The following is a 26,088-nucleotide window of genomic DNA, read 5'->3' as shown; positions in this document are numbered from 1 at the left end:
TACTATAAATATAATGTCATAAAATTATTAAAACATTTGACAAAAAAAATAATCTATCAAGTTTAACTAAAAAATAAATGGTTTGTAATATGAAATATCAAGTCAATACACTAAAATAAATAAAATTGAAAATATGACATAAATTCTAAATTCAAAACAAAAAATTTAACATATACTCTTATATCAAATTTCAACACAGCGTACATAAATATGATTTAAAAGAAAAGAAAAATGTAAGTCTATAACCTTATTTAATAACGAATTCTACTTCAATTTAAAAATTAGAATACTAAAACAATTATGCAAATAAAAATAGAATAATAAATAAATAAATAATATGAAAAATTGCATAGAATCACATGAAAAAGTAAAGGTTGAGAATGAAAAGAAAATAATATATAAATAATTAAAAATAAAAAATACATTTTTAGAAAATATTAGAATAATAAAAATATTTTATAAATAATAGAAATAAAAATTAAATAAAAAATATATATAAATATAAATAAAAGAAGAATTTTTAAAAGTTTTATATAATTAGATGGTGTAATTACACCAATTCATTACATTCTCTTGGGAATTGAAGATTGTAATAACATCCCTTCAATTACACTCAATTCGTTTCTCACCAAGTAATTACTTGATTTACCAAACATACTAAAGAGTGTAATTACACCAAATCTCAATTACATGATAACTTTTGCCCCATGTGAAAACTTATATAGTCAATTTCATTTTTTTTTAAACTTAATTAAATGCTAATAAAAAGTCAAATCCATACCCTTAAGTCTTTCTTATACACGTACCCCAACATTGAGCACACTATATTAGATACTAGAGGTGTCAATGGTGTAGATATTTTAATTAGTGTTTATTTAAACTGTATATAAATATTTTTAAGTTAATAATTTTTGCTTATTTATTGAATACACGAAAAAATAAAAATAAAATCATTTATTTAGTAGATTTTTTTTTTCAATGCATCCAAAGTATATCTCCAGCTAGAACAGCTTTTCGATATTCTAACACTATAGTAAATTGTTTGTATTTCAAAGAAAATGACCCTAAGCTAAAGTTTGGCCTCAAGTTCCTAAATATTCTTGATAAAATAATTTTTAGGTGAAGTTTCATCATGTATTTGATCACAATTTTTTAAAAAAATATTTAACTATTTCAAAAAAATATTATTTTATACCCGTAAGTTATAAAAATTATTAGGCATACTCATAAGTTTGTGTTATCATTTTATGATGAACATGTTTCGTTAAAAAAAGTCTTATAACATAATTAATAAAAATAAAAAAATAATAAAATAACAATATGGACAAGAGTAATACATTAATCAAATTAAAAATAAATTGTTATTTTTTTCAATCTTATCACTCAAACTATTCTTTTTCGGAGGAGGTAATAACAAATTATTCTTTTATAAAATCTTTCACATTCTACGAACAATCTCTTTCCGATAATAAATAATGAGTATTTTTATAAAATATAAAAAAATTAGAATAATTTTTAAAACTTCCCAAATTTTAATTTTTTCTAGAACTTAAGATATTTGTCAAATAATAAAAAATTATATGACGAAACACTAATTTTTAAAGTTTTTTCAAAAACTTTTTGGAGTCGGCATTTAAGAATTGGAGAGAAAAGTAGAAACAAAAACAATCATAAAACACGGAGAAATTTGCATGGTACGACAAACTTCATTTGGCGTGTTAAATTGCTTCATATGTCTATAAGATACCACATGGACCATACTCATAAGTAGACTCGTTTTCATCTGTTTACTTTTCCAAAATCCAACGTCATAAAATTTTTTAATATAAAAAAATTATAATGTATAATATTTTTATTATAGTGGAAGATAAAATTTACTCATTTATAATCAAATATCTTGAGTTCAAATTTAATAACAAAAGCTTTCACCTTAATTAAATCTTATATCAAACGAATTTAAATTAATTAAAATTTTAATAGAACGAAAAATAAAAATAAAAACAAAAAAAATACCAATCAATTATTAACTTCGCACTTGGTCAAGTCAACTCTATTTTTCATTGACTACTTTTCCTTCACGTAAACCAATTTATCTTTCTTCTACTTCCTTGAAAGACGCATTAAGTTTATGCTTTTCACGTGGCAAATTTTTACAGGTGTTAGAAGTTGACATTTTTAGATTTCCAATAAAAGTCTACGTCAACTCCAAAAACTAAAATATGACCGTCCGATTGCTTTTCATCTGATCTAACGATCAAAATTGAAGGAAAAGTAGTTTACCGTCTATAGCCGGTTGACAAAAGTGGGTCAACTAAAGAAGAAAAGGGCTCTGTGCTTCCCATGTGACTTCCACCAAAAGAAAAGTCAGCTTTCTTTTGCTTTAATTTTTTTTTTCTCTATTTAAGTAAATGTTAGCTTTGGGAATCTGTTTTTTTTAATTTGGGAAATATGTAAAGTCAAATCGTTTAAAGATTTTATTCAATTTGACGTTTTAAGTGGGTTTTGTTTAATTATTGTTATTCTTTATGTGCTACTATCTTTTTAAAGTCAACTAGGAAAAGTAGAAGGCTTAATTTCCTTTATAGATATGTTTTCAGGTGGGGGGAAATGAGAATATTGTTTTCATTGTTTTAAATTATCCATTAGTTTTTTTTTAACGGAAAAGGGCCTAAAAAGTCTTTGAATTATTAAAAATGGTATAAAAAAATGTCACTCATTCATATATTGGACCTAAAATATTTTCGAACTATTAAAAATTATACAAAAATACCCTTTTTCATTGAAGAAAATATCATTTTTGGACCTAAAGATAGATTTCAGGGGCATTTTAGGGTCAATAGATGAATGAGGAGTATTTTTATACCATTTTCTATAGTTCGAAGATATTTTAGGCTTTTTTTTCCGTTTTTTAATAGAAAATTTAATGGATTGTAATAATAAGTAGGAAGTAATGTAATATTAAGAATTTTTAAGAGTATGTGATTAAAACAATAATAACAACAAATTAAGTATAATAACACAAAGTAAATTTGGAGAAGGTCAGGGTATATTCAGACTTTACATCTAATTTAGAGATAAATATGTTATTTTCAATAGACTGTTAGCTTAAGGAAAAAAATATCCACAACTGTCCGTAAAAAGAGGGAGTAATAAAAATACAAAAAATAAGAAATAGTAACAAAAACAACAAATGGTATAAAGATAGGTAGATAAATCATCCTTTGTATTTAGGAACAAATCTACATTAGTAAAAATCTTTTAATTTGGGTGAATGAATCTTTGATTAACTTTAATTACATGAAACAAGCCTTGTTAATTCGGGGAAATGAACCTTGATTAACAATAATTTTCGAGAAATTAACCTTTACTAACATTATTTTAAAAAATGAACCTCATTTATTCGAAGAAATAAATCTTGACAAACATTAATTTTCAAGAAATGAACTTAATTAATTTGAGACTATAAATCTTGACTAATATTAATTTTTCAAGAAATGAACCTTAACTAACATTAAGTTTTCAAAATATAAACATAATTAATCATTGATTTTACATTACCGCCCATTAATAATACCAACAAAATCACCATAATCTTTCATTTGTATATACAACTCAACTTATTATTCTTTACCCATTTCAAATCTCCTTAACTCAAAAAATAAAAATTAATTCATTCGGATTAGTTAATTTCGAATATTGAAATAAACAACAAAAAAATTTGTTTCCTCTTTATAATGCGGGTCCCACCATTTTCCCCTTCGAATAAAGGAATGGAAGCTGTCAATTAGCATGCTACTATTTTGTCTTTTTGTTAAATAAAATAGAGAGATTTTTAAACAAATCTCAGCCGTTAGATCAAAAGCTTTGACTCTTACCCGGCTAACCGGTCATCCTCTTCTCCCTATATATAACCTTCTTCCTCTCATCAATCATCAAGTTATACTTAAGAGATCTGCAAAACAAACAAAAATGGCTGTAGATTTGTTAGGTTATTCAAATATGATGGAACAATTAGCTTTACAAGAAGCTGCTTCAGCCGGTTTAAAATCTATGGATAATTTAATCCGGTTCGTTTCATTTCAGCAACAGCAGAACCAAACGGCTCAGCCGGATTGTAGAGAGATAACTGATTACACTGTTTCGAATTTTAGGAAGGTTATTTCTATTTTGAACCGGACCGGTCATGCCCGGTTTAGACGTAGTTCGGTTCAGGTTTCTGATTCATGTACTGCTCTTTCTTTATCTCCGGCAGCGGAGGAAACACAGCCGGCGGCGAAGGTTACGGCGACTGCTCTGCCATCAAAGGCGGTGACTCTAGACTTTACGAAACCAAAGGTTGCTAAATCTATAGGTTGTGAAGCAGTCCCGATGGCGAGTTCGACCACTTCGTCGTCGTTTATGTCGACGATTACAGGTGAAGGAAGTGTATCAAACGGGAAACAGTTTTCGTCGATGAACTTACCTCCACGGCCGCCTGTATCGTCCGGGAAACCTCCAATAGCCGGAAAAAGGTGTCGTGATCATGATCTGTCGGATGAATTTTCTGGTATAACCTCCAGCTCAGGCAAATGTCACTGCAAGAAGAGGTTGGTATTTTCTTTATAAGCATTTAACATTTTAGCATCTCCGATGAAATTTCAGACCTTGTAATCAACTTTTTTACATTTCAAACAGGAAATCTCGGGTTAAAAAAGTGATCAGAGTGCCGGCGATCAGTTCAAAAACCGCTGATATTCCGGCAGATGAGTACTCATGGAGAAAATACGGTCAAAAGCCAATCAAAGGTTCACCATACCCACGGTAATTACCATATACCTTAATCAACCCTCACCGTTTCAGTTTTTTCGAATAAAATGATCAGATCTGAAACTAACCTTTATCATTTTCAATTTTCAGGGGATATTACCGATGTAGTAGCGTAAGAGGATGCCCAGCGAGAAAGCATGTAGAGAGAGCCACCGATGATCCGGGAATGCTTATCGTGACTTACGGAGGAGAGCATCGTCACGTTGCCCTCGCCGGAGCTAGAAGTTCCGGCGAGAGAATGATGGTGTTTGAGTCAACGGCACAAAATAAGGGAGAAAGATTAGGGTTAGAGATTTAGGCCTTTTTTTGTAATTTCGGGGTAGTAAAGGGGGTGGAATTGACATTTGAGAAGACTAAAGAATAGAAAAGTCAATAGTTGGGTGGAAGTTGAGGGTCTGTTTGTAAATTTGGGAAATTTTGACTACTTTTTATTTAATACGACAATCGAGAAGGTTTAGAAATTTTCACGTTTGACTAATATACTTTTTACTTGGAAAAAGAAAATTATTCTTTTATATTTATTGTAATTTAAACTTAATTATTAAGATTCGTCATGATTTGTCTTTTTCGAAGAATTGCTAATTTATTCTGTAATTGAGAAAGTCAAAAAGGTAGGTCAATTAGTGGGGTTGGAATTCCGATCCAACTTGTGAGTTGTTTGATTCTAAAAATAATAATTTAAAACTTTTATAATTAAAAAATAAAAAAAATGAATCTTTGACTTCCTCCTGAATTTTAAGTAACTTTAATTTTTGCCGAATAATTTTATTAATTTGAGGGAATGAATTTTGACTAACATTAATTTTTAAGAAAATGTACACAACTAATTCGAGGAATAAGCCATGGCTAATAAATACAGTATTAATTTTTAAGAAATAAACTTAAATTAAATCGAAAGAATGAATATAGACAAACATTAGTTTTCAAGAAATAAGCCTAATTAATTTGGGAAAGTGAACTTTGTCTATTATTAATATTTTAAAAATAAACATTATTTATTTAAGAGAAATAAATCTTTAAGCATATAAAATATTTTATATGACTTACTGCAGGACAATGCTCAATCCTCTTAAAATGCTATCTTTATAGTTTTTGATTTTGTGGTATATATGGGAAAAATAGAAATTTAATAGAAAAAAATTGTCAACCTATATAACATATTAGAGATGTTGCTTTTCGAGATATTTTTAGAAGCCATCAACAAAATTGAATATTTGGAAACACAAGTAAAATGAGACCTATTTCTAGTCTCACTATAGAACTATGCAAGCATCAAAAAAAAATAAAAAATCACATTTAAATAAGGTGATTTTGTAATAAAAGTAATTTAATTTTTGTATGAATTATAGGAGTCAATTTTTAGTGAATTTTAAAGTAAATCATTTGTTATTATTCTAGAATCATTTTTAGTAACTAGAGGACATTTAGACATGATATGGCACAGTTGCAGCTCACCGAGGACATGACCTTAGATAGAAGGCTGTGGAGGACTCAGACTAAGATAGTGGGATAGGTGACTTATCTTTTCTCCATAGTAGTCGTAGTTTTGCTCATTTGTTTATTAACATTTGATTTCTGTATTTGATTACTGCTTATATTTGTTGGTCCGATTTATTTTGGGTATCCTATTTATCTATATTAGTTAATGCTCCTTTCTTTCTGGTCTTTCTTACCCTGATTTTCTCGCTCTCATTATTCATATTTTTATATTATTTTCAATATGCTTGGCTCTACTGACCTATGTCTTGTTTTTCTTGTTTTTCCTCTCCTGTTCTTCTCTATTAAGCCGAGGGTCTTTCGGAAAACCGTCCTACCTTTCAAGGTGGGGGTTAGGTCTGCGTACACTCTATCCTCCCCAGACCCACATGATGAGATTATACTGGGCCTACTGTTGTTGTTGTTGATGGACATTTATTTAATGATGGGGAGGTGTACCATTTTTTCCAAATAATATCTATATAAAGATACGAGGAAAAAAAATAACTAAAGAACATAAAAAAGATGTTTTATGAAGCAAATATTCAAAAGGTCTTTCTAGTTAAAGTCATAAGGATTCTAATTTAAGAAAATGAAAAAAATAATAATTAAATTCATCATGTTTGGGAATAGGTTAAAATAATTTTTAAAATATATTTCTGTGCAACTAACATATGTTAATTTTTAAAATTTTCCAAATCTCCATAAAATATTTAACAAATTCATATGTCAGGTTTAATAAAATTCACATTTGGCGGTGCAAGTTTTTCAAGTTTTTGCTTGATTTATTTTTTTTGTCTGATGTAGTTTTTTTTAAGGTGCAATTCTGTTGTTTGGTGTTAGTGACTGGAAATTTGATGAGATTTTCTAGGTGTTTCTGCTTAAAAGTATTTTTTTTTTCTTACAATAGATATAGTTTGTTAAATATTTGATGAAGATCAAAAATATTTATTTTTGATAAATTTAAAAGACAAGAGACCATGTTTTTCATCTTCTCAACCCAATTTCACTAGTCATTAGGGATGTCAAAAGTGGAAAATAAAATAAAAATCGGGGTCAAAAGAATATGAAAAATCGATCAAATTTAATCGTATCGAATTAATTTATATTATTTTTTAATAAAATTGTGGACTTTTATTTAAATGTATAACTGTCTCGAACAATTGGAATGGTCTTTTTAATTTATAAAAAAAATCAAAAAAAAAATTCGAACCGAACCGAATAACCTTACATGTATGTAAATATATTTATATATTAACAATATGTTAAATTTAATATATAAATATATTTTATAACATTCTTCAAATATAAATATAACCTAGATCCTAGGCCTCTAGTTAGTGACCGAATGATTTTGGGTCTTTACTCTTTAATTATCTTTTAATTTATTAGATTTAAAATTAAAAGATACTATAATAGATACTTCATCAAACAATACGGCAAAATCTATGCAAGCATTCCTACTAAATATTTAAGATCAAACAATACGACAACAAAGTTTTACATTCCTAACTTCTTGGCAAAGAATTGAAGTGCTTCGAACATACTTGCGAAATAAATTTTTTAATAATAGTATATTTTGAGGTGATACTTTAAAAGCAAAAAAAAACTAAAAATTAATCGAACTGTACTGATACTGAAGAAAACCCGATATAATTAAAATGGTTTTAAAATATCTAATTTTAATTACACATTATAAAATATCCAAAAAAATAAAATGATATAATTTTTTAAAAATAACCGTCTGAACCGTCTAATCTACACCCCTAATTGTCAGGAAAATGTCCTAGCTTGTTTAACTGCTGTTATAGGAAATTTTTATGATTTTTTTTTTATATAAGCAACAATAACAGTCAACTTTGTATGTTAAAGTTGAAGTATTCAAAGTATTTTTTTCTTAGGGTGGATTGTTTTGGTGCAACTATTGGAATATTCCTCTTATATGCAATCTTATCGGTTAAAATAAATTTTGGATGTGATTTATACCCTGAAAACAAGCTTTAAGAAACGAGAGTTACTTAAGTCATATTACGAGTTTAAAAATTTCGTTTTGGTTCGATGTGGGATATTTTTTCTCATCACCTTCTTTCACACTTGAACACTGTTCAGACTAAAGCATGTATAATTATGAATTGGGATATATTATCACCTCTTGCACGACAAAAAATCTCACATCAGTCATGGATCTTGCTCTGATATCATTTTAATATTTGAATCGTCAATATTATTTTTGGAGACTTACAAGTTTCTCCTTAGCGGAAGCGAGATCTGCAACAATCATGACTTGTGTCATCAGTCGTTAGAAATCTTCAAAAAACAGATGAATCCCTATTTTAATAGCCTAGATATCCTTCAAGAGATGCATAACACTTTTCTCATTTGAATAGCTAACCCTTACCGTTTATTATGGTGGAAAACATTCCTTTTCCAACACTCATAATGGTATAGTTTTACATTTTAAGGGTTATTACAAGAAGGAGAAATTAATGAGCTAATTAGCATTCCTTATGGGTGGACCCAACCCGATAACTTAGCAAAAATGTACAATAAATAAGCAAGAAAACAAAAAACACCATACATAAAGAAAACAAAAATTATTGAAAAATAATAAGGAAATTTGTACAATAGATACACTTATATAGGGATTTTTATACTGTATAGCCTTCCATCAAAATAATAACCGACAAATGTATATATGTAGATGGCTAGTAGTTGTAATTATTTTTGTCCAACGGCCAAATACGTAACTTTTTCATGAAACAAATTAGAAATGGGCCCTGGGCCTTAATGGACTAAGCTAAGTGGATCGGTAAGCAAACAAGATAAAGAATGCAAAAAAGTGAAATGGGCTTTTGGCCCTACATACAACCCAAGTATAACTAGCAAGACTCACATTTTTTTGTGTTTTGTGCCTATTTGTTGGGACAATTATGATGTTGGTGTCTTTGTTATTAAAAATAAAAGTTTATTCGCACTCGAAATTTATGTTAAATGATATGTTTTAAAAAAATTTAATTTATATAAAAAATATGATATCTTTCTATATTTAGTTCTATATTTAGAAAGAATTAAACTTTGAGTTTTCAATTTATACTCAATAAAATGATTTATAACCACATAAATATCTATAATTTACTTAAATCATAAATTTTAAAAGTTTTTTTTATTCTTAGATTTCGTGCTAATTCAAAGTGCATAACATATGTAAGACAAATGGAGTTCTAATTTATCATTGTTAGTCAATAAATATAATGTGCATTAACTAACTATGATTTAGTGATAGAGCAACACATGTAGACATGTGTAATGTATTTATTGAATTGATATAAATATAGAGCGTGAATAAGTTTTTGCCTTTATTGTTTTGGTCAACAATTTAACCCTCAATTTATCATAAAGGAGCTATTTGTTTTTTGTTTTTGATGGTTTTACTTGAGGATTTATGTCATAATACTGATAGATTATGTTATGAAAAGTTGATGATTTTTTACCAGAATAATTTTAGAGGTAAGTGATTTTGAACTTTTGATTTCGTTTATCCATTAACAAACGAGGATTAAAAGTTCGAAACTATCCATTTTCAATGTCATTGAGTATAATTTTCTGATAAAAAGTTATGTTTATACTTTCTCCTTTTTAATTTATTTGTCCATTTTTTATTTGACATGAAGTTTAATAAAGTTAATTTTTTTTTGAATTTTATGAACTTAAACTAAAGATATGTCAAATGTGCCAAAATATCTTTTAATCTCGTGATCTTTTAAATATGTCATGTAGAAAATTAAAATTAAAGAATTATAAATAAAAAAATCTTTTTAAAACATATTATTCTTTAATAGGACAAACAAATTGAAATAGAAAGAATATATTAATTTAAGTCATCAACTAGACTAATAGATACACTTTCGGGTAAATCAACACCCTCACCCCAACAATAATAATCAAAGTTTCATAAATAATAATAATAACAACAACAACACTAATAAAAGTTTCATAAATAATAATAATAATAACAATGACAATAACAATAACAAAAAATTTCATAAAAAGTCTGAAACCTATTCTCAAGTAGCTATTACCTATATGAATATTTTTCTTCTATTGTGTTTTATCTTTAGCTAAGTCTGCATTGACACCAAACATTTGTAGGTTTTTTGAAACTTCATTCCATATAATTTTAGTCTACCCCATCTCCTTTTAACAACTTCACTTATCAACCATCCAGTTTTAATCTTATAAGTAATATCTTCATCTATCATGTCATTCTCTTGAAACAATGAACCTAGGTATCCAAATTGCTGGCATTTTGGCGCTGTAATTCCATCTACTCTCACCTCAACTTCTCCTCTCTCATGCTGATTAAACCTACAATACACGTATTTAGTCTTATTTATATTTATCCTGAAACTCCTACTCTCTAAAATGCCCTCCATATAGTTCAAATTTTTGATTGATACCCTTGATTGTTTTGTCAATTAATACAATATAAATATATATATATATAAATATAATATATATATATATATATATATATATATATATATATATATATATATATATATATATCAAAGCTTAAGATAAAAAATCCAAAGTAGCAACAGAAATGCACAAATGTGGTACTGAAAACTCAAGATAGGACATGAACTATTATGATACCCTTCATCTACCAAAGGTTCTATTCTTGAAACATTTTGAAAATTAAATATTGATCTATCATCTTAACCTTTTCTATCCTTTTCTTAGGTCTTCAAAATAGCCCTACCATTTCAAGCTTAAAATCAACATTCCATTAGGATGCTCATTTCCTCTCAATAAGTGCCTTATTAGGATTCAAAATCTAAAGTTTATAGATTCCTACAATAAATCTTGTTAATACTATAATAATAATTAGATTCACAGTCAAATATTTATAAATGATATAAAATAAATTAATTGAGCAAATTAATACAGGGAAGATAAAAAGAAAACAAGAGGAGCAAAAGAGTTTTGCCGTGTATTACAGTATTTTCTCTCTGTGTTCTATCTTTTCATTTACATCAACCTTGCCTATATATAGGCACAAGATGAAGAGCAAATACCAAGTGGGCAAGTTGCCCACTTAAAAGTGGGATCCACTTGGAAAATTACACCCAATTTACTCACTTGAAAGTTACATCCAATACATAATACTCCCTCTTGGATGTCTATATAAAAGAAAAATATTAGCGAAAGAATAACTCTATATATAGTTATTTTCAATATTCATAGATTTTGTGTCTCGTTAAAACCTTACTAAGAAAAAATCAGTGGGAAAAAACCTAAAGAAGGAAAAAGAGTACACACATATGGTAATACGCCTTGAGTGATGCCTCATTAAAAACCTTACCAGGAAAATCCAGTGGGACAAAACCTTGCTTAAGAGAAAAAGAGTGCAGAGCGTATTTTACTCTCCCTGATGAAAACTTCATTTGATATTTTGGAGACGGTGCATTCCAATCTTATATCTTAGCTTCTCAAAAGTTGATGTTGATAATGCCTTTGTGAATAAATCTGCAAGATTATCACTTGAACGAACTTGTTGTACATTAATATCACCATTCTTGTGAAGATCATGTGTGAAGAATAATTTTGGTGAAATATATTTCATTTTGTCTCCTTTTATAAAATCACCTTTCAATTGAGCTATGCACGCGGCACTGTCTTTGAATATAATTGTGGGTACCTTGACATCATTTTCTAGGCCGCATCTTTATTTGATGAACTATATCATCAATCTCAACTAGACACATTCTCTACTTGTTTCATGAATTGCTATTATTTTAGCATGATTTGAAGAAGTAGCAATAATGGACTGCTTTGTATATCGTCATGATATAGCAGTTCCTCCGTGTGTAAATAAATATCATGTTTGAGATCGAGCTTTATGTGGGTCTGATAAATAACCTGCATCTGCATAATCAATAAGGTCTGCACAACCTTTGTTAGTATAAAATAAACTCATATCAATAATATCCTTCAGGTATCGCAAAATATGTTTGATACCGTTTTAATGCCTTCGCATTGGGGATGAACTATACCTTGCCAACAAATTAACATAAAATATTATATCAGGTCTTGTTGCGTTAGCAAGATACATAAGTGCACCAATTGTACTGAAATGTGATACTTCAGGACCAACAAGTTCTTCATCCTCTTTTGGAGGTCGAAATAGATATTTTTTCACTTCAAGTGATCAAACAACCATTGGAGTACTTAATGTATGTGCTTTGTCCATGTAAAATCTTTTTAAGATTTTCTCAGTATAGACAGATTGGTGGACAAATACCTCATCTGCTAAATGTTCAATTTGCAGACCTAGACAAAGTTTTATCTTTTCAAGATCTTTCATCTCAAATTCTTTCTTTAGATATTCAATCGCCTTTTGGACCTCTTCAGGGATTCCAATGAGATTTATGTCATCAACATAAATGGCGAGTATAACAAAATCTGATTTTATTTTTTTAATAAAAATACATGGACAAATAACATCATTTATATATCCTTAATTTATTACGTACTCACTAAGGCGATTATACCACATACGCCCTGATTGTTTCAGACTATATAATGATCTTTGCAGTTTTATTGAGTACATCTCTCGAGACTTATTACATGCTTCAGGCAATTTTAATCCTTCTGGGATTTTCATGTAAATTTCATTATCAAGTGAACCATAAAAGTAAGCTGTAACTACATCCATTAGATGTATTTCAAGATTTTTATTTACAACTAGACTGATGAGATATCGAAATGTTATTCCATCCATAACTGGTGAATATGTTTCTTCATAGTTGACCACGGGTCTTTGAGAGAATCCTTTTGTAACAAGGCGTGTCTTGTATCTTACAATTTCATTTCTCTTATTTCGTTTTCGCACAAAAACCCATTTATAGCCAACTGGTTTTACACCTTCAGGGGTTTGGACTACAGGTCCAAAAATCTCACGTTTAGCAAGTGAGTCTAATTTTGATTGAATTGCCTTTTTCCATTCTGTTCAATCACATCTACGTCGACATTCTTTGACGGGTTTAGGCTCAAGACTTTCACTATCTTGTATGAGGTTAATTGCAATATTATATGCAAAAACATTATCCACCATAATTTTCGATCGGTCTAAATATATCTCATCATCGGTAGAACTTATTGAAAGTTCTTCATTCACTTGAGTCTCAGGTTCACTGATTTCTTCAGGAATATCAAGATTACTCAAATCTTAACCTTCTTCAGGAGGTTCTTGTGTAGTGTCATCTTTATTATTCCTTACGCCTCTCTTTCTAGGATTTTTATCCTTTGAACCCAATGGTATACCACACTTCAGGCGTGTTTGAGATTCAGAAGCTATGATACTAGTAGATGATCCTTTTGGAACATCAATTCGGATAGGCACATTCACTGCAGGGATATATGACTTAGTTATCTGTTTCAAATCAGTAAATGCATCTGACATTTGATTTGCTATTTTCTGTAAGTGGATGATCTTCTGGACCTCCTACTCATATGTGCGGGTACGTGGATCAAAATGAGATAGTTATAAAACTTTCCACACAATTTTTTTTCGGGTTTCTTTTTCTCTTCCCCTAATGGCGGAAAAATTGTTTCATCAAACCGACAATCTACAAATCGAGTAGTGAATAATTCTCCAGTCAACGGTTCAAGGTATCGAATTATGGAGGGTAAGTCAAATCCAACATATATGCCCAACCTTCGTTGAGGGCCCATCTTTGTACGTTGTGGTGGTGCTATAGGCACGTATACCGCTCAACCAAAAATTCTTAGATGGGCTATATTTGGCTCATGTCCAAATACTAATTGTGACGGAGAGTATTTATTAAAATGTGTCGGTATGAGACGTACAAGTGCTGCTGCATGTAAGATAGCATGACCCAAAACAATAATTGATAATTTTATTTTTTATTAGTAGAGGTCTTGCTATCAATTGTAGGCGCTTTATAAATGACTCTGCAAGGCCATTTTGAGTATGAACATGAGCAACAGGATGTTTAATTTTTATCCCAATTGATAAGCAATAATCATTAAAAGCTTGAGATGTAAATTCTCCAGCATTATCAAGGCGAATGGCCGTAATTGGATAATCTGAGAATTGCGCTCTTAATCTTATTATTTGCGTTAATAACTTCGCAAACGTCAGGTTGTGGGATGATAAGAGGAACACATGAGATCATTTAGATGATGCATCTATTAGGACCATAAAATATCTAAACAATCCACTAGGTGGATGAATAGGTCCACATATATCTTCATGTATACGCTCTAAAAAGCTAGGAGATTCGACGCCAACCTTCAGGGTCGATGGTCTGGCAATTAATTTGCCTTGATAACAAGCAGCACATGAAAATTCATCATTCATAAGAATCTTCTGGTTCTTTAATGGATGTTCAGTTGAATTTTCAAATTCGTCTTATCATTATTGATCCAGGATGACCTATTCGATCATGCCATAACATAAATGTATTTAGATCAGTAAACTTTTGGTTTACGATCATATGTGCTTCAATTACACTAATTTTTGCATAATATAGGCCAGACGACAAAGTTGATAATTTTTTCAAAATATATTTCTGGCTTGAGACACTCTTGGTTATACCAAGATATTCAGTATTCATCTCATTTAGTGTCTCAACATGATATTTATTTCTGCGGATATCTTTAAAACTTAACAAGTTTCTTAGGGATTTAGAAGGGAATAGTGCATCTTCTATAACAATTTTTGTCCCCTTAGGCAGAATTATAATAGCTCTTTCGGAGCCTTCAATCATTTATGAATTACCAGAAATTGTAGTAACATTTGCTTTCCTTCTAAGCAAGTTGGAAAAATATTTTCCGTTTTTAAAAATAGCATGAGTTGCTCTACTATCAATTACACAAATATCCTCGTGATTGATCATTGATCCAAACAAAATTTGAGGCATATTCATATTTTTCTTCAAAAGGAAATAAAGTAAATATTATAATTAATATATGGTTTATTACACAAATTTTATTTATGGACTAGGAAAATACAAACATAATATTTAGTACAGATAAAATAAAAAAAAAGAAAATGATTTAAATATTATTAGTCTTATCAATATTCATATTTTCTTCTGGAAAATTAAAGAAATCAGCTACATCTAGATGCATAGGCTCAATATTATCTTCAGAGATAAAATTTATCTCTGGATTATTTTCTGTCATCTTTAAGGATGCCTAATATAGCTGAACCAGACGTTTTGATGACCGACAAGTCCGCGACCAGTGCCCTATACCTCCACATCTATGACATATGCTTTCTGAATTTTTCTTGGGTAAAGATTCTGGTCTTTTACTCTGCCTTTTATATTGCTGATCATTTCTCGGTGCTAGCCGAGCATCATGATTATAATTTCTTCTTCGACCATGACCACGACCACGACCACGACTGGGGCCATGGCCTCTTTCGCGTTGGTTATAATTTGCCTGATCCACTTCAGGGAGTGGCAAAGAACCAATGGGCCGACTATCATGAATTTTCATTAATAGTTCATTTTGGCGTTCAGCAATAAGAAGGCGAGATAGTAATTCAGAATATTTTTTAAAATCTTTTTCGCGATATTGCTGCTGCAGGAGCATATTCGCGGGTGGAAATGTGGAGTATGTCTTTTCAAGTTTATCTTGCTCAGTGATCTCTTCTCCGCATAAATTTAACTGAGCTATAATTCTAAACAAGACAGAATTATATTCAGTTATATTTTTGAAATCCATTAATCGCAAGTTTAGCCAATCATGAAGTGTTTATGGAAGCATGACCAACTTTAGGTGGTCATATCTTTCTTTTAAATTTTTCCACAATTTAATGGGGTCTTTTAATGTGAGATATTGTAATTTTAACCCCTCGCCAGGATGGTGGCGGAGAAAGATCATGGTTTTGGCACGGTCTTGATTAGATGTCGTATTGTCATCTTTGATGGTGTCTGTCAGACCCATCGATTCTAGATGAATTTCGGCATCAAGTGCCCATGATGAGTAGCCTTTTCCAGAAATATCAAGAGCAACAAATTCAAGTTTTGAAATATTAGATATTTTAAGAAAATAAAATTTTTACCCCTTTATTACCTTTTTAAAAATATAGTTCAAAGCGACGGAGGCTCGTGCTGATAACGTGATATAAAATAAATTAACAAGGCAAATTAATGCGGGAAGATAAAAAAAACAAGAGGAGCAGAAGAATTTTGCCGTGTATTGCAATATTTTCTTTCTGTGTTCTATCTTTTCATTTATATCAACCTTGCCTATATATAGACACAAGATGAAGAGCAAATACCAAGTGAGCAAGTTGCCACTTAAAAGTGGAGTCCACTTGGAAAATTACATCCAATTTGCTCACTTGAAAGTTACATCCAATACATAACAATAAATATTTAATAAATTTTTTAATATATATACATTATATGCAAGAGGACTCACCACTTAATGACTTGGATAGTGAAAATGTTAACCATGTCTAATTCAAAAAGTCCCGTATTTAAGTGAAAATGGGTGAAAAGGACGGACTCATTATCCACTGAGTTTCATAGTAAAAACAACAGCGGTTTTTTCGGTTAAAAATATGTAATACCTAAAAGAAAGTACATTCTATAAATTGATACAGGTGAAAAGGAAATTAATAAGCACACACTCATGCCTAGCTGGAGAATATCTAAAAGTCATTAAATGTGTAACATGTCAAAGGGGAGGGGACTCCATCACTTGGTAACTTGTCAGATCAAAAAAAATACTTCCTAGTTGCAAAGACAAAATTTTAATGGCATGGACCATAGAGGTTGTTCAATGAAAGAAGGATACATATCCCAACACAAAAAAATCAGTAACGATACTAGGATTTTGACTAAGAAGATTCAAAATCTTAATAAGTAGACACACGAACTAATCGAAGTAGGTTCAACATCTACTATATATACATAAAAAATTATTTTAACCATATATAAACAGTATAATTATCTGTCGAAGAGGGTTCGAATGAACCCCTGATCATAAGGTGGCTCTGCCACCGAAAACAATACCCCTCCACACCCATCCCCACAAAGACAACGCAAAAATTAACTCTTGGTGTGTTTGCCAAAACAAAAACAAAAAAAAGAACAAAAATCTACAAATTGCCCACAAAAAGATATGTGGTCCCTTATGTTAACAATGCCATAGCAAGTAAAATGAAAGTTTAAGTCTTGTGCTGACCTATATTTTTTCCACTCAAGATTCATGTGTTCTATCTCTTTTTGCACTGCCGACACCTTTTTTTTTTTTGGTCTTAATAATGAACCTTACAAAAATAAAATAGGCTCTGTTCATGCACACCCCAGATAGAGGTGAAGCTCATCATTTGAAGGACCATTTTGAGGTCTCAATAGAAGGGCATAAGTGTCAAGTCAATGAAGTGAGTGAAAATTTATGGGATATTAGAGTTTACATTTCAAGAGACAAAAAAGTTCAGGTGATTTCTGTCAAATATATCTAAGCCTTGGTAAGATAGCACTCTAAGTGGGTGGTCTAGCCGTCAACGGTGTCAAATATGACCCAAAAATTTATGGTTTGTTCAAAATTTGATGGGTTGAGAACAAGATAAGTTTCATACTGAGTTTATTTTAGCATAATCTAACCAAAAAATAATCTTCAATTTAGCCCAATACTAATCCATATTTAAGATTTACTTAAAGGGTTTACTACTTGAGATTTACTTTGGTTTTTCAATGAGTCGGGGCTCGGATCCCAAGACTTGGGTCAAGGTCGGGTTGAGGTGGAGTCACGAGTCAAGGTCGGGTTGAGGTGGAGTCACGAGTCAAGGTCGGGTCTCAGATTGGGATTGGGTCTCAAGTCGCAAGGCTCGGGTCTTGGTTCAGATCCTGTGTCTCGAGGCTCAAGTTGGGTTTGGAGTTTAGGTCAAGTTTTGGGTAAAGATCGAGGATAGGGTTAGGGTTAGGCTAGGTCAAGGCTCGAGTAGTTCATGAGACTCGGATCGAGGGTCTGGGTCAGGTCCCAAGTCTCGAGTTGCAGTTGAATCACAAGTTAGGGTTTGGGTTGGATCGTTGTTCAAGTGGGTGGTGTCGGGTTCCAGGTTACGGTAAAGTTGGGTCTCGAGTTGAGATAGATGGTCGAGGATCAGGTCCTGAGTCAAGGTTAGTCTTGGGAGCGAATCGGGTCTCAAGTTTCATGTACCAACTGTCGGGTTGAGGCTCGATTCATGTGTCTCAACTCAGAATAGGGTCAAGGTCAGGTCCTGGGTCTCGATTCAAGGATGAAATTCGAGGCTAGTCTCGAGTCGAGGTCAAATCTCGACTTAGGGGCGGGGTGGATCTGAGTAAATGGTAGGGAAAAGGTGGACCATTCAAAAAATTTGCGTCAAACTGGACAAGTACTCAACAATTGTTAGTCCATTTTCGTCCAAGTAGCTTTATTAACTCAATCCATTTTAACTTACTCAATTTCAGCCCAATTCGCCCATTTGATACCCTTGCTAGCAGTCACTAAAGTGAGTGAAACCTATGGGAGCAGAGATTAAAGACGCAAGGCGATTTTTTCCTATATGTCCAAGCCTGGATGAATAAATTTATTATGATATCTGTTAAAGATGAGAGGTAGCAAATGTTCTGTGATTCCAACATCCACTTAGTGCAACCAGCTTTTCCTCTGTTGGGCCCTGCTCCCTTCATCTTTTATTTCAATTTACTTCATGGCAAGGACTATTCCAAGTTTTACCACAAACATAAATGGAAAATCTCACTCGTGCTCGATGTTTACACCAAATCACATCCGCTTGAAGTGACAACATAGCGAAGGGCACGGGGCTACCAACTCGACCGCATGGGGCCATGACTATAGCGTCGTGGCTCTACCATGAATATTTATCATGAAGGCTTGCAAGATCAGTCACTTACTAAGTCACCTAAAGATAAGGTGCAGATAACAATTACCCTACACCAGAGCATGGTAACCAAAGATGGCAAAACCAACAAAAGCAAATGTACATGGATGGTAAGGTGTCTTATTCATTACAACAGAAAATTCCAAGAATTTGAAAAGCAAGTTTGACTAAGCCTTATTTAGCCATTTAAAATCCTTATATACATAATATGATGAATGTGAAATGCCTTGAACACAAGTACTGGTTTTGAGAAATCCCAAATCAGAAAAAAATGAACTAAAAAAAAATGATATTGCTTCTACCTATAGTATTATTGACAAACAATTGACTCTCTGTAAACGACTGACAACAATTACTCTATCTAAGGATATTAGGGAACTCACACAGGAATGACATGAAAGTCTCGCGTACAAAATCCTAATTGGCTTCATTTCATATAGCAGAAGTCGATAACTGGAAATATCCGAGCTATTCCCTGGACTCTGTTGTTCTGCCAGTACAAAGTTCAGACAAGAGGATGTGTATCAGTTCTTGAACACAATAAGTAGGTTGCTGTTTCTCCCCTCTTGAGCCATATTAACTAATTTGCTCTCCGATAAGATCTAGACCAACAAGGAGGAATGTCACTCCTTGGAAAAGAAGGAAGTAAAAGTGGAGTCCATGAGCAGATAAAAGGCTTCTGGCTGACGCCGTTAGGAGTAAGAAAGCAAGAGCTAGCTCTTTTCTGTATATTTTGTTGCTCTTCTTGGCAGGTGTAGAAGTTTCATCTTTCTGCTTGGTCAATCGGTTCAGCTCAGAAAGTTCACTTTCCGAAGCCCCTCTGCTGATCTGTGGTGCCCCAAATGCTTTTAAATCTTTTTCAGCAGCGGCCAGTAGGTCGGATTCAGAAGACCTTCCTGCCTTTTTGGTAACAACCCACTCGTACGAGCTTCCCAATTGGAAAAGTCCAGATACCATAGCATTGAACTTTGTCACTGACATAGTGTTTTCGAAAAGGAGGTAGGGGGCTATGAAAGGAATAGATTTTGGTGCTGGAAGAATGTTTAGAAGTGTCATAAGAATGGGTATGTAGCAAACAACCCAGAAAGGGAGCTCGGCTTCCGGGATGAACATGGTTAGAGGAAGAACTACACAAAACAATGTGAATGAATAAAAGGGAAGAATGAGCTTTCTCAACAAAAAGAAAAGAAGTATTAAGTTGGCTTTCTTCCATACTGATATCTGCACAAAAGTTTCAAAAGAAAAGTTCCATTAGAAATTTTATAACAACTACGCTTCAATCTCAAGCTAGTTGGGATTGGCTATATGAATCCTTGATATTCATTTCATCACCTCTTTCATTCTAATATTTAACATCAGAAATGCTCTTCATTAGAGTTTTTGATCCCAAAAAAATTGGCAAAACTGAAGAGAAGAAATAATGTACCTTGGAAGAAACAATAGCAGGAAGACAAACTCGGAAAAGTTGCATAGGGCCAGAATGCCATCGATGTTGTTGCTTCCTATAAGCTTCAAAAGACTCGGGAACTTCACACAGGACCTATTTTTTCCATGTTGATACAATGAGCATTGTGATTAGATTTCCAAATTCACAAAGAATAGTTTAAATTTAAAAATTCAAAAAAGTTAACAGGTAGAAAGACCTGGCAAAAGTTTCATCAAACAGGATTTCATTTAAATTTTAAAAAGAAAAAAGACTAGAGGAGAGAACCAATCAAACGGCCATGAAACAGTGTTTCATAAACTGAGAGCAATTCGGGTGAATGACTCATTTTTTTGGTTTTTCAGTTTAAAATCAACATTTGGTATCTCACGATATAAATACGGAGACCTATGTTTTAAATTAAAGAACGAAAGAGGATGGAATGAGTTTTATCTTTCAAAAGAAAGAATGCAACTAATGAACGGAGTTATTGACCTTTGAATCTTAGTCAAGTCGATAAAACTCCAGCTTCTACTTGCAAGTGCAACACAATAAAAAAAACAACTGCATCTTGATCCCGAACTAGTTCTATTTACAACTAAATTCTCGAAATAATAAAACCACTTGCAACAAATGCTAGTCAAAGTAGCACTATATGGTACCATTAGCACATTTAACAAAAATGTGAAAGTGGACAATCCTTACCCTCACATCATTAAGATATATGAACTTCCAACCATTGAGATGCGCACGAACAGCAATATCCATATCCTCCACAGTTGTCCTCTCAAGCCAACCTCCAGACTCTTCCAAAGCTTTGATTCTCCAAATACCAGCAGTTCCGTTAAAACCAAAGAAGTTCAAGAATACCCCGTTCACCTGCTGTTCCACCTCAAAATGAAAACACAGATTAATGTTTTGGAGACGAGTCAGCAAGTTCTCATCCTTGTTAACAAATGCCCATCTTGTTTGAACCAATCCTAGTTCGGGGTTATCCTGTGGCAAAGTCAAAGAATACACGTTAATTGTCAACAATAACATCAACAAACTCACTAAAGGAAGAAAAGAAGAAACATATTTCACCTTGAAATGGGGGACTGTTTGCTTAAGAAAATCTGGAGTTGGTTGGAAGTCTGCATCAAAGATTGCAACAAATTCATAATCCTTCACATAGTCACAACTCATTGCGGACTTCAGGTTCCCTGCCTTGTAACCAGTTCTAACCAGCCGGTGCCTGTAAATTATGTTGATACCCTTTTGGTTCCATTTAGCGACCTCTGACTTTATTAACTCTTGGATGCACTCATTGTCGGAATCATCAAGAATTTGAATCAACAAACGATCTTTTGGCCAATCAAGCTGGCAAACTGCTGATATAGACATCTCATATACCTGTGCAGCATCAGTAATGAGAAAAACATTTGAATACTTGCTCAGAATGAAAAAAGAAGAAGTTAAAAGTAAGAAGAAAATTATATTTGTTTCATTGAAAACCATAACAATCTTTGACAACCATGTCCTTTTGCATGTAGAACACGATTAACATAAACCTTGAGTACTATGTGCCAAATCTAGATAAAGATCCTAGAAATGCTCAAGGTCCTTAGTTGGTAATAAGATACAAAACTTGCAATACCATTGCGAAGAGAAAAGTACACACCAAATACAAGCAATCACTAGAGAACATCCCTGAACCACTTCTGTTACCTAAAACAGAAAAAGTAAGAAAGATACCACTATTATGGAAAAAGAACAAAGGCAGAAAGAAATCATAAAAATTAAGTGATAATCAGGAAGCTAAAGAGGAAACCATAAATATAAATGGTTTAGCACCACAACACAAGAAAGGAGTTGAATTCACCTAAAAAAAAAATTTGGGTCATTTTTTCTTTCCTAATAGGAGGATCAATAGTGTTCCCACCTGCCCTCTGATACAACTCGAACCCTCAACATACAGGTTGTTTGTGGAGGTGCTCAATCACTCGAGCAAGCCTCACTAGTCGAATTCACCTAAATGGACGTATATTACCAGATAAAATTCAACTAGTTCAAAGTCTAGAAGTGATTCATGTTGACATCTAATGAGAAGTTCAAAAATTAAACAGAAACCACAGTACAAAAATGAGAAGATAAAATATTCACAATTCAAAAGGGCAGCAAAAGCAAAATTACCTCTCTTTCGTTACACATAGGAATCTGCACAAGAACCATAGGATAGTAGCTATTGTTTGATCCCTCAATATCATCTGATTTAAATGGATCCCCTTCAATCCTTGGCTTAATCTTCTTGCACTTTATATAAAAGCAACCCAAACAAAGTACTAAACGATCTAAAGACTGAATTAAGAACAAAACAGTACAGAATGTGGAGAGTTTTTGAACTGAAGGTGCAATATAATCAGCACGAAAATCCAACCAAACAACATATATTATATGGAACAACCCCAAAACATCAGAAGTATGTGGTATATACAAATTTGGATTCTGGAAATAATGCCAACCTTTGAAGTAAGCAATCACTTCAAAGGCTAACATAACCAAAGAAACCCCCAAACAAGCTTTAATTATTCTAAAAAGTAGTTTACTCTTTCCAAGTTTTTCACTTGCAAGAGAAACCCCTTTTCTCAAAATCAACCTATTCTTGATTGTTCCAATTAAAGTCCATAAAATTGTTGCAAGCCAAGCAACACAACCAACAGCTTGGTTAGCTTTAAGCAACAAAACCCATGTCACTTGTTTAGCATTCTTGCCTCTACTCTTTTCTATTGGCTTAAATGCAGCATCAGGACCATCAATTTCAACAATGGAGAAATTGGGGTTCTCCATTTTCACTATAACTGGGGTTCCCCTTTGTGTATCTTTACCCCACCAGTCAGAAAAATTCAATCTTGGAGCCATTTAAGCTACTTGGAACAAGAAATTTTAGCAGATCTTGAAAGATCAAGAACAGGTTTTTCTGTTACACTATGAAAGAAATTCAAGAGCTCTCCATTTTTTTACTTAACAAAAATGCAACAGAATGTTAAGATTCTTAATGTTAAGATTCTTTGCATTCTCTCAGAGGCAACTCAAGCAACTAAAAATAAAGAAGCAGCAAAGCACCATTATAGAGGAAAGTATATACCATAAATTACCAGCTATGAAACCCCCACCCACCCACCCCCCACCTCCCCAAATTCTTGAAAAATTTTACTTCCCACTTTTTTTTGGATTTAAACTGTGAAAGTTATGTACTAAAATAAGTAAAAGAAAATCACAAGCTGTCATCTTCATCCATTTAGAACTGTAAATATGAAGAATGTTTTTATGTGTTGACTAAATGTAGAGAAATTAGGTGAAAGAATAAAGTCATAGAGTAATTGAGATTAAACAGAGCTTTAAAATAAAACTTCCTATCCACTAAACTTTTAGCACTAATTTGCTTTTTCAGTTTCAATTTGTTTGTCTTATTTTTTTATTTTAATTCATTCAAAAAAATTATCTCTTTTTAAAATAATTTTTTAATTTTAACTTTTTTTAAAGATATATTTAAAATTAAATAATTAAAAAATATTTGAATACATTTTATGTATCTTTAGTTCATAACTATAAAATTCAAAAGTTTTTTTATTTTCTTAACTCAATAACAATAGCATACTCAATGAAATTTCTCATTTCGCTAGATATGTAAATCTTACTACTATTTTGTGGAGGTAAAAATACTGTTTTTCAAAAGATCCTTAACTCAAGTAGGGCAAATTTATGTTTTTAAAAAACCTTCGATTTTAAGTGTAGTAAATCGAAGTACAAAGAAGAAGAAATAGTGTAGGAAAGAATAAAAAACAACAAAATAGTGTAATAATCGAAACATAATAAATAACTGATGATGTTAATTTTCTTAACTCTATAGTAAATTAAAATCAAATAAATAAATTGAAACGAAGAATATTTTTTGTGTGTGGGGGTGGGGGTAGTGGGGGAGAGGTTGCAGTACAATGTTGGAAAAGGATATGCAACCACTCATTAAAGCTTTAGTATAAAGTGTTAAGCTTGATTGTTCAAATTCTCATAATTAGGCACTTTAGACTAAAGAATGTGTTAAAGTAAGTAACTTTTTTACCCCTATTAGAAGTTCTTTTGTTAAGTGCTTTCTCAATTATTGTCAGTATTATTCATTGTTTTTGCTGTATTGTTAATGCTACTGCTAAGTGTTTGTTCTTAATTTTATTGTTTTGTTTTGTGGCTATTTAGATTAGAGATCAGATATTTGCAACTTGTCGAGAATATGATTTTAGATAAAACGATATAGAGATTGAAAATTATCGTAGAAAATTAGAAGGTAGTTTATTGATCAATTTTCCTCATTAGTAGTATGGTTATTTTCTATTATCCTACTTTTTATATTTCAATTTTATTATTATATATTATTTCTTTTATTTCAATTATTATATTATTTGTAGTAGTTATTGATATTCTTTATTGTATTTTTTTTATTTGTTTTGATATGTTTTACTTGATTAAAGGTTTATTGAAAATAGTCTTTCTACCCTCACAAAATAAATACTCCCTCCATCTCATTTTAGGTATCATAGTTTTCTTTTTGAGAGTCAAACTATATGAACTTTGACTAACATTTTAAGATATATTTTTTTATCATATTGATATGAAAAAAATTATAACTTATAATATTTTTTGTATAATTTTTGAATATCTAATTTTTTTACTTTATAATATTGAATTAAAGTAATATAATTCAACTTGAAAAATTAATCAAATTGACTTTCAAAAAATATAATATAACAACTAAAATAAAACGAAGAGAATAAAAGATTGCGTACACCTTATCTTACTGGATAGGTTGATGTTGTCTATGTGACTATTTACATTTAATTAAACATTAATTATTTTTTTACTTTCTTGGGAGCACAAATGACACATAAAATTCCTTTCACTTTGAAAATTTTGTTATCTATAGGGATAAGTTTATAAAATAGTGCAGTGGCAGAATGTTTTCTTGTCCTCTTTTGCTTGGTAATTTGAGCTGTTTTGGGATTCAAAAATATTTGGGGCCAAAACTGATTTTTGATTTTAAAAAATAGTAATTGCTGTTAGAGTATGGGCAATGTACTATTTAGGAAATAAAGAAATAAGTAAATTAACAGGAAGTGTAACTATCAGAATAGTTCCTCTTTTTTTTTGTTTTTTTGTTTTTGTAAAATACATAAATATTTATATTTTTTGATCGAGAATTTATTGAAAACAATCTCTTTATTACTATAAAAAAAAGACATTAAGTGATAACTAATAGATTCTCCTTTTAGCAACAATATTTATTGTCGTAAAATATTTATCAATACTTGACAAAATATTTAGCAATAATTGAGTTAATGTCATTCTATTCAAAGTTGCTAAAGTTTTTAGTGACTTTAATATAAAATATTGATTATAAATACCCATATTTATTATTGATTCTAAATATAATATAACAGTA

The 26,088-nt window shown here is 31.3% G+C and overlaps 2 protein-coding genes across 2 annotated transcripts; one reads left to right on the top strand and one right to left on the bottom strand.

The window, feature by feature from the left end:
* The first annotated feature begins 3,927 nt into the window (after nucleotides 1–3,927).
* Nucleotides 3,928–5,363, top strand: LOC129888892 (probable WRKY transcription factor 11). The gene is made up of 3 exons (XM_055963949.1): nucleotides 3,928–4,586; nucleotides 4,675–4,800; nucleotides 4,897–5,363. The coding sequence occupies exons 1-3, from the start codon at nucleotides 3,970–3,972 to the stop codon at nucleotides 5,102–5,104; spliced, it is 951 nt and encodes a 316-aa protein (XP_055819924.1). The 5' UTR covers nucleotides 3,928–3,969; the 3' UTR covers nucleotides 5,105–5,363.
* A 13,932-nt stretch (nucleotides 5,364–19,295) lies between these two features.
* On the bottom strand, nucleotides 19,296–23,746 carry LOC129888890 (probable xyloglucan glycosyltransferase 5). Its single transcript, XM_055963947.1, has 5 exons — nucleotides 22,791–23,746; nucleotides 21,702–22,010; nucleotides 21,324–21,614; nucleotides 20,622–20,735; nucleotides 19,296–20,416 (listed from the first exon to the last, which is right to left on the bottom strand). Exons 1-5 carry the CDS (start codon nucleotides 23,514–23,516, stop codon nucleotides 19,772–19,774), a joined length of 2,085 nt encoding a protein of 694 aa, XP_055819922.1. The 5' UTR covers nucleotides 23,517–23,746; the 3' UTR covers nucleotides 19,296–19,771.
* Between the last annotated feature and the right edge of the window lie 2,342 nt (nucleotides 23,747–26,088).

Source organism: Solanum dulcamara, chromosome 5, assembly GCF_947179165.1.
Source record: "Solanum dulcamara chromosome 5, daSolDulc1.2, whole genome shotgun sequence".
Taxonomy (NCBI): Eukaryota; Viridiplantae; Streptophyta; class Magnoliopsida; order Solanales; family Solanaceae; genus Solanum; species Solanum dulcamara.
Note: the sequence above shows the minus strand (reverse complement) of the source record. Positions and strands in the feature narration are given on the sequence as shown.

What these genes read in the sequence shown, in the direction of transcription:
- LOC129888892 (XM_055963949.1), top strand. Translation starts at nt 3,970, where the DNA reads ATGGCTGTAGATTTGTTAGGTTATTCAAATATGATGGAACAATTAGCT. An exon ending in AAATGTCACTGCAAGAAGAG is followed by an intron (nt 4,587 to 4,674) that starts GTTGGTATTTTC and finishes CATTTCAAACAG; the next exon opens with GAAATCTCGGGTTAAAAAAG. An exon ending in AAAGGTTCACCATACCCACG is followed by an intron (nt 4,801 to 4,896) that starts GTAATTACCATA and finishes TTCAATTTTCAG; the next exon opens with GGGATATTACCGATGTAGTA.
- LOC129888890 (XM_055963947.1), bottom strand. Translation starts at nt 23,516, where the DNA reads ATGGCTCCAAGATTGAATTTTTCTGACTGGTGGGGTAAAGATACACAA. An exon ending in TATATCTTAATGATGTGAGG is followed by an intron (nt 20,736 to 21,323) that starts GTAAGGATTGTC and finishes TGGAAAAAATAG; the next exon opens with GTCCTGTGTGAAGTTCCCGA. An exon ending in CTGCTATTGTTTCTTCCAAG is followed by an intron (nt 20,417 to 20,621) that starts GTACATTATTTC and finishes ACTTTTGTGCAG; the next exon opens with ATATCAGTATGGAAGAAAGC.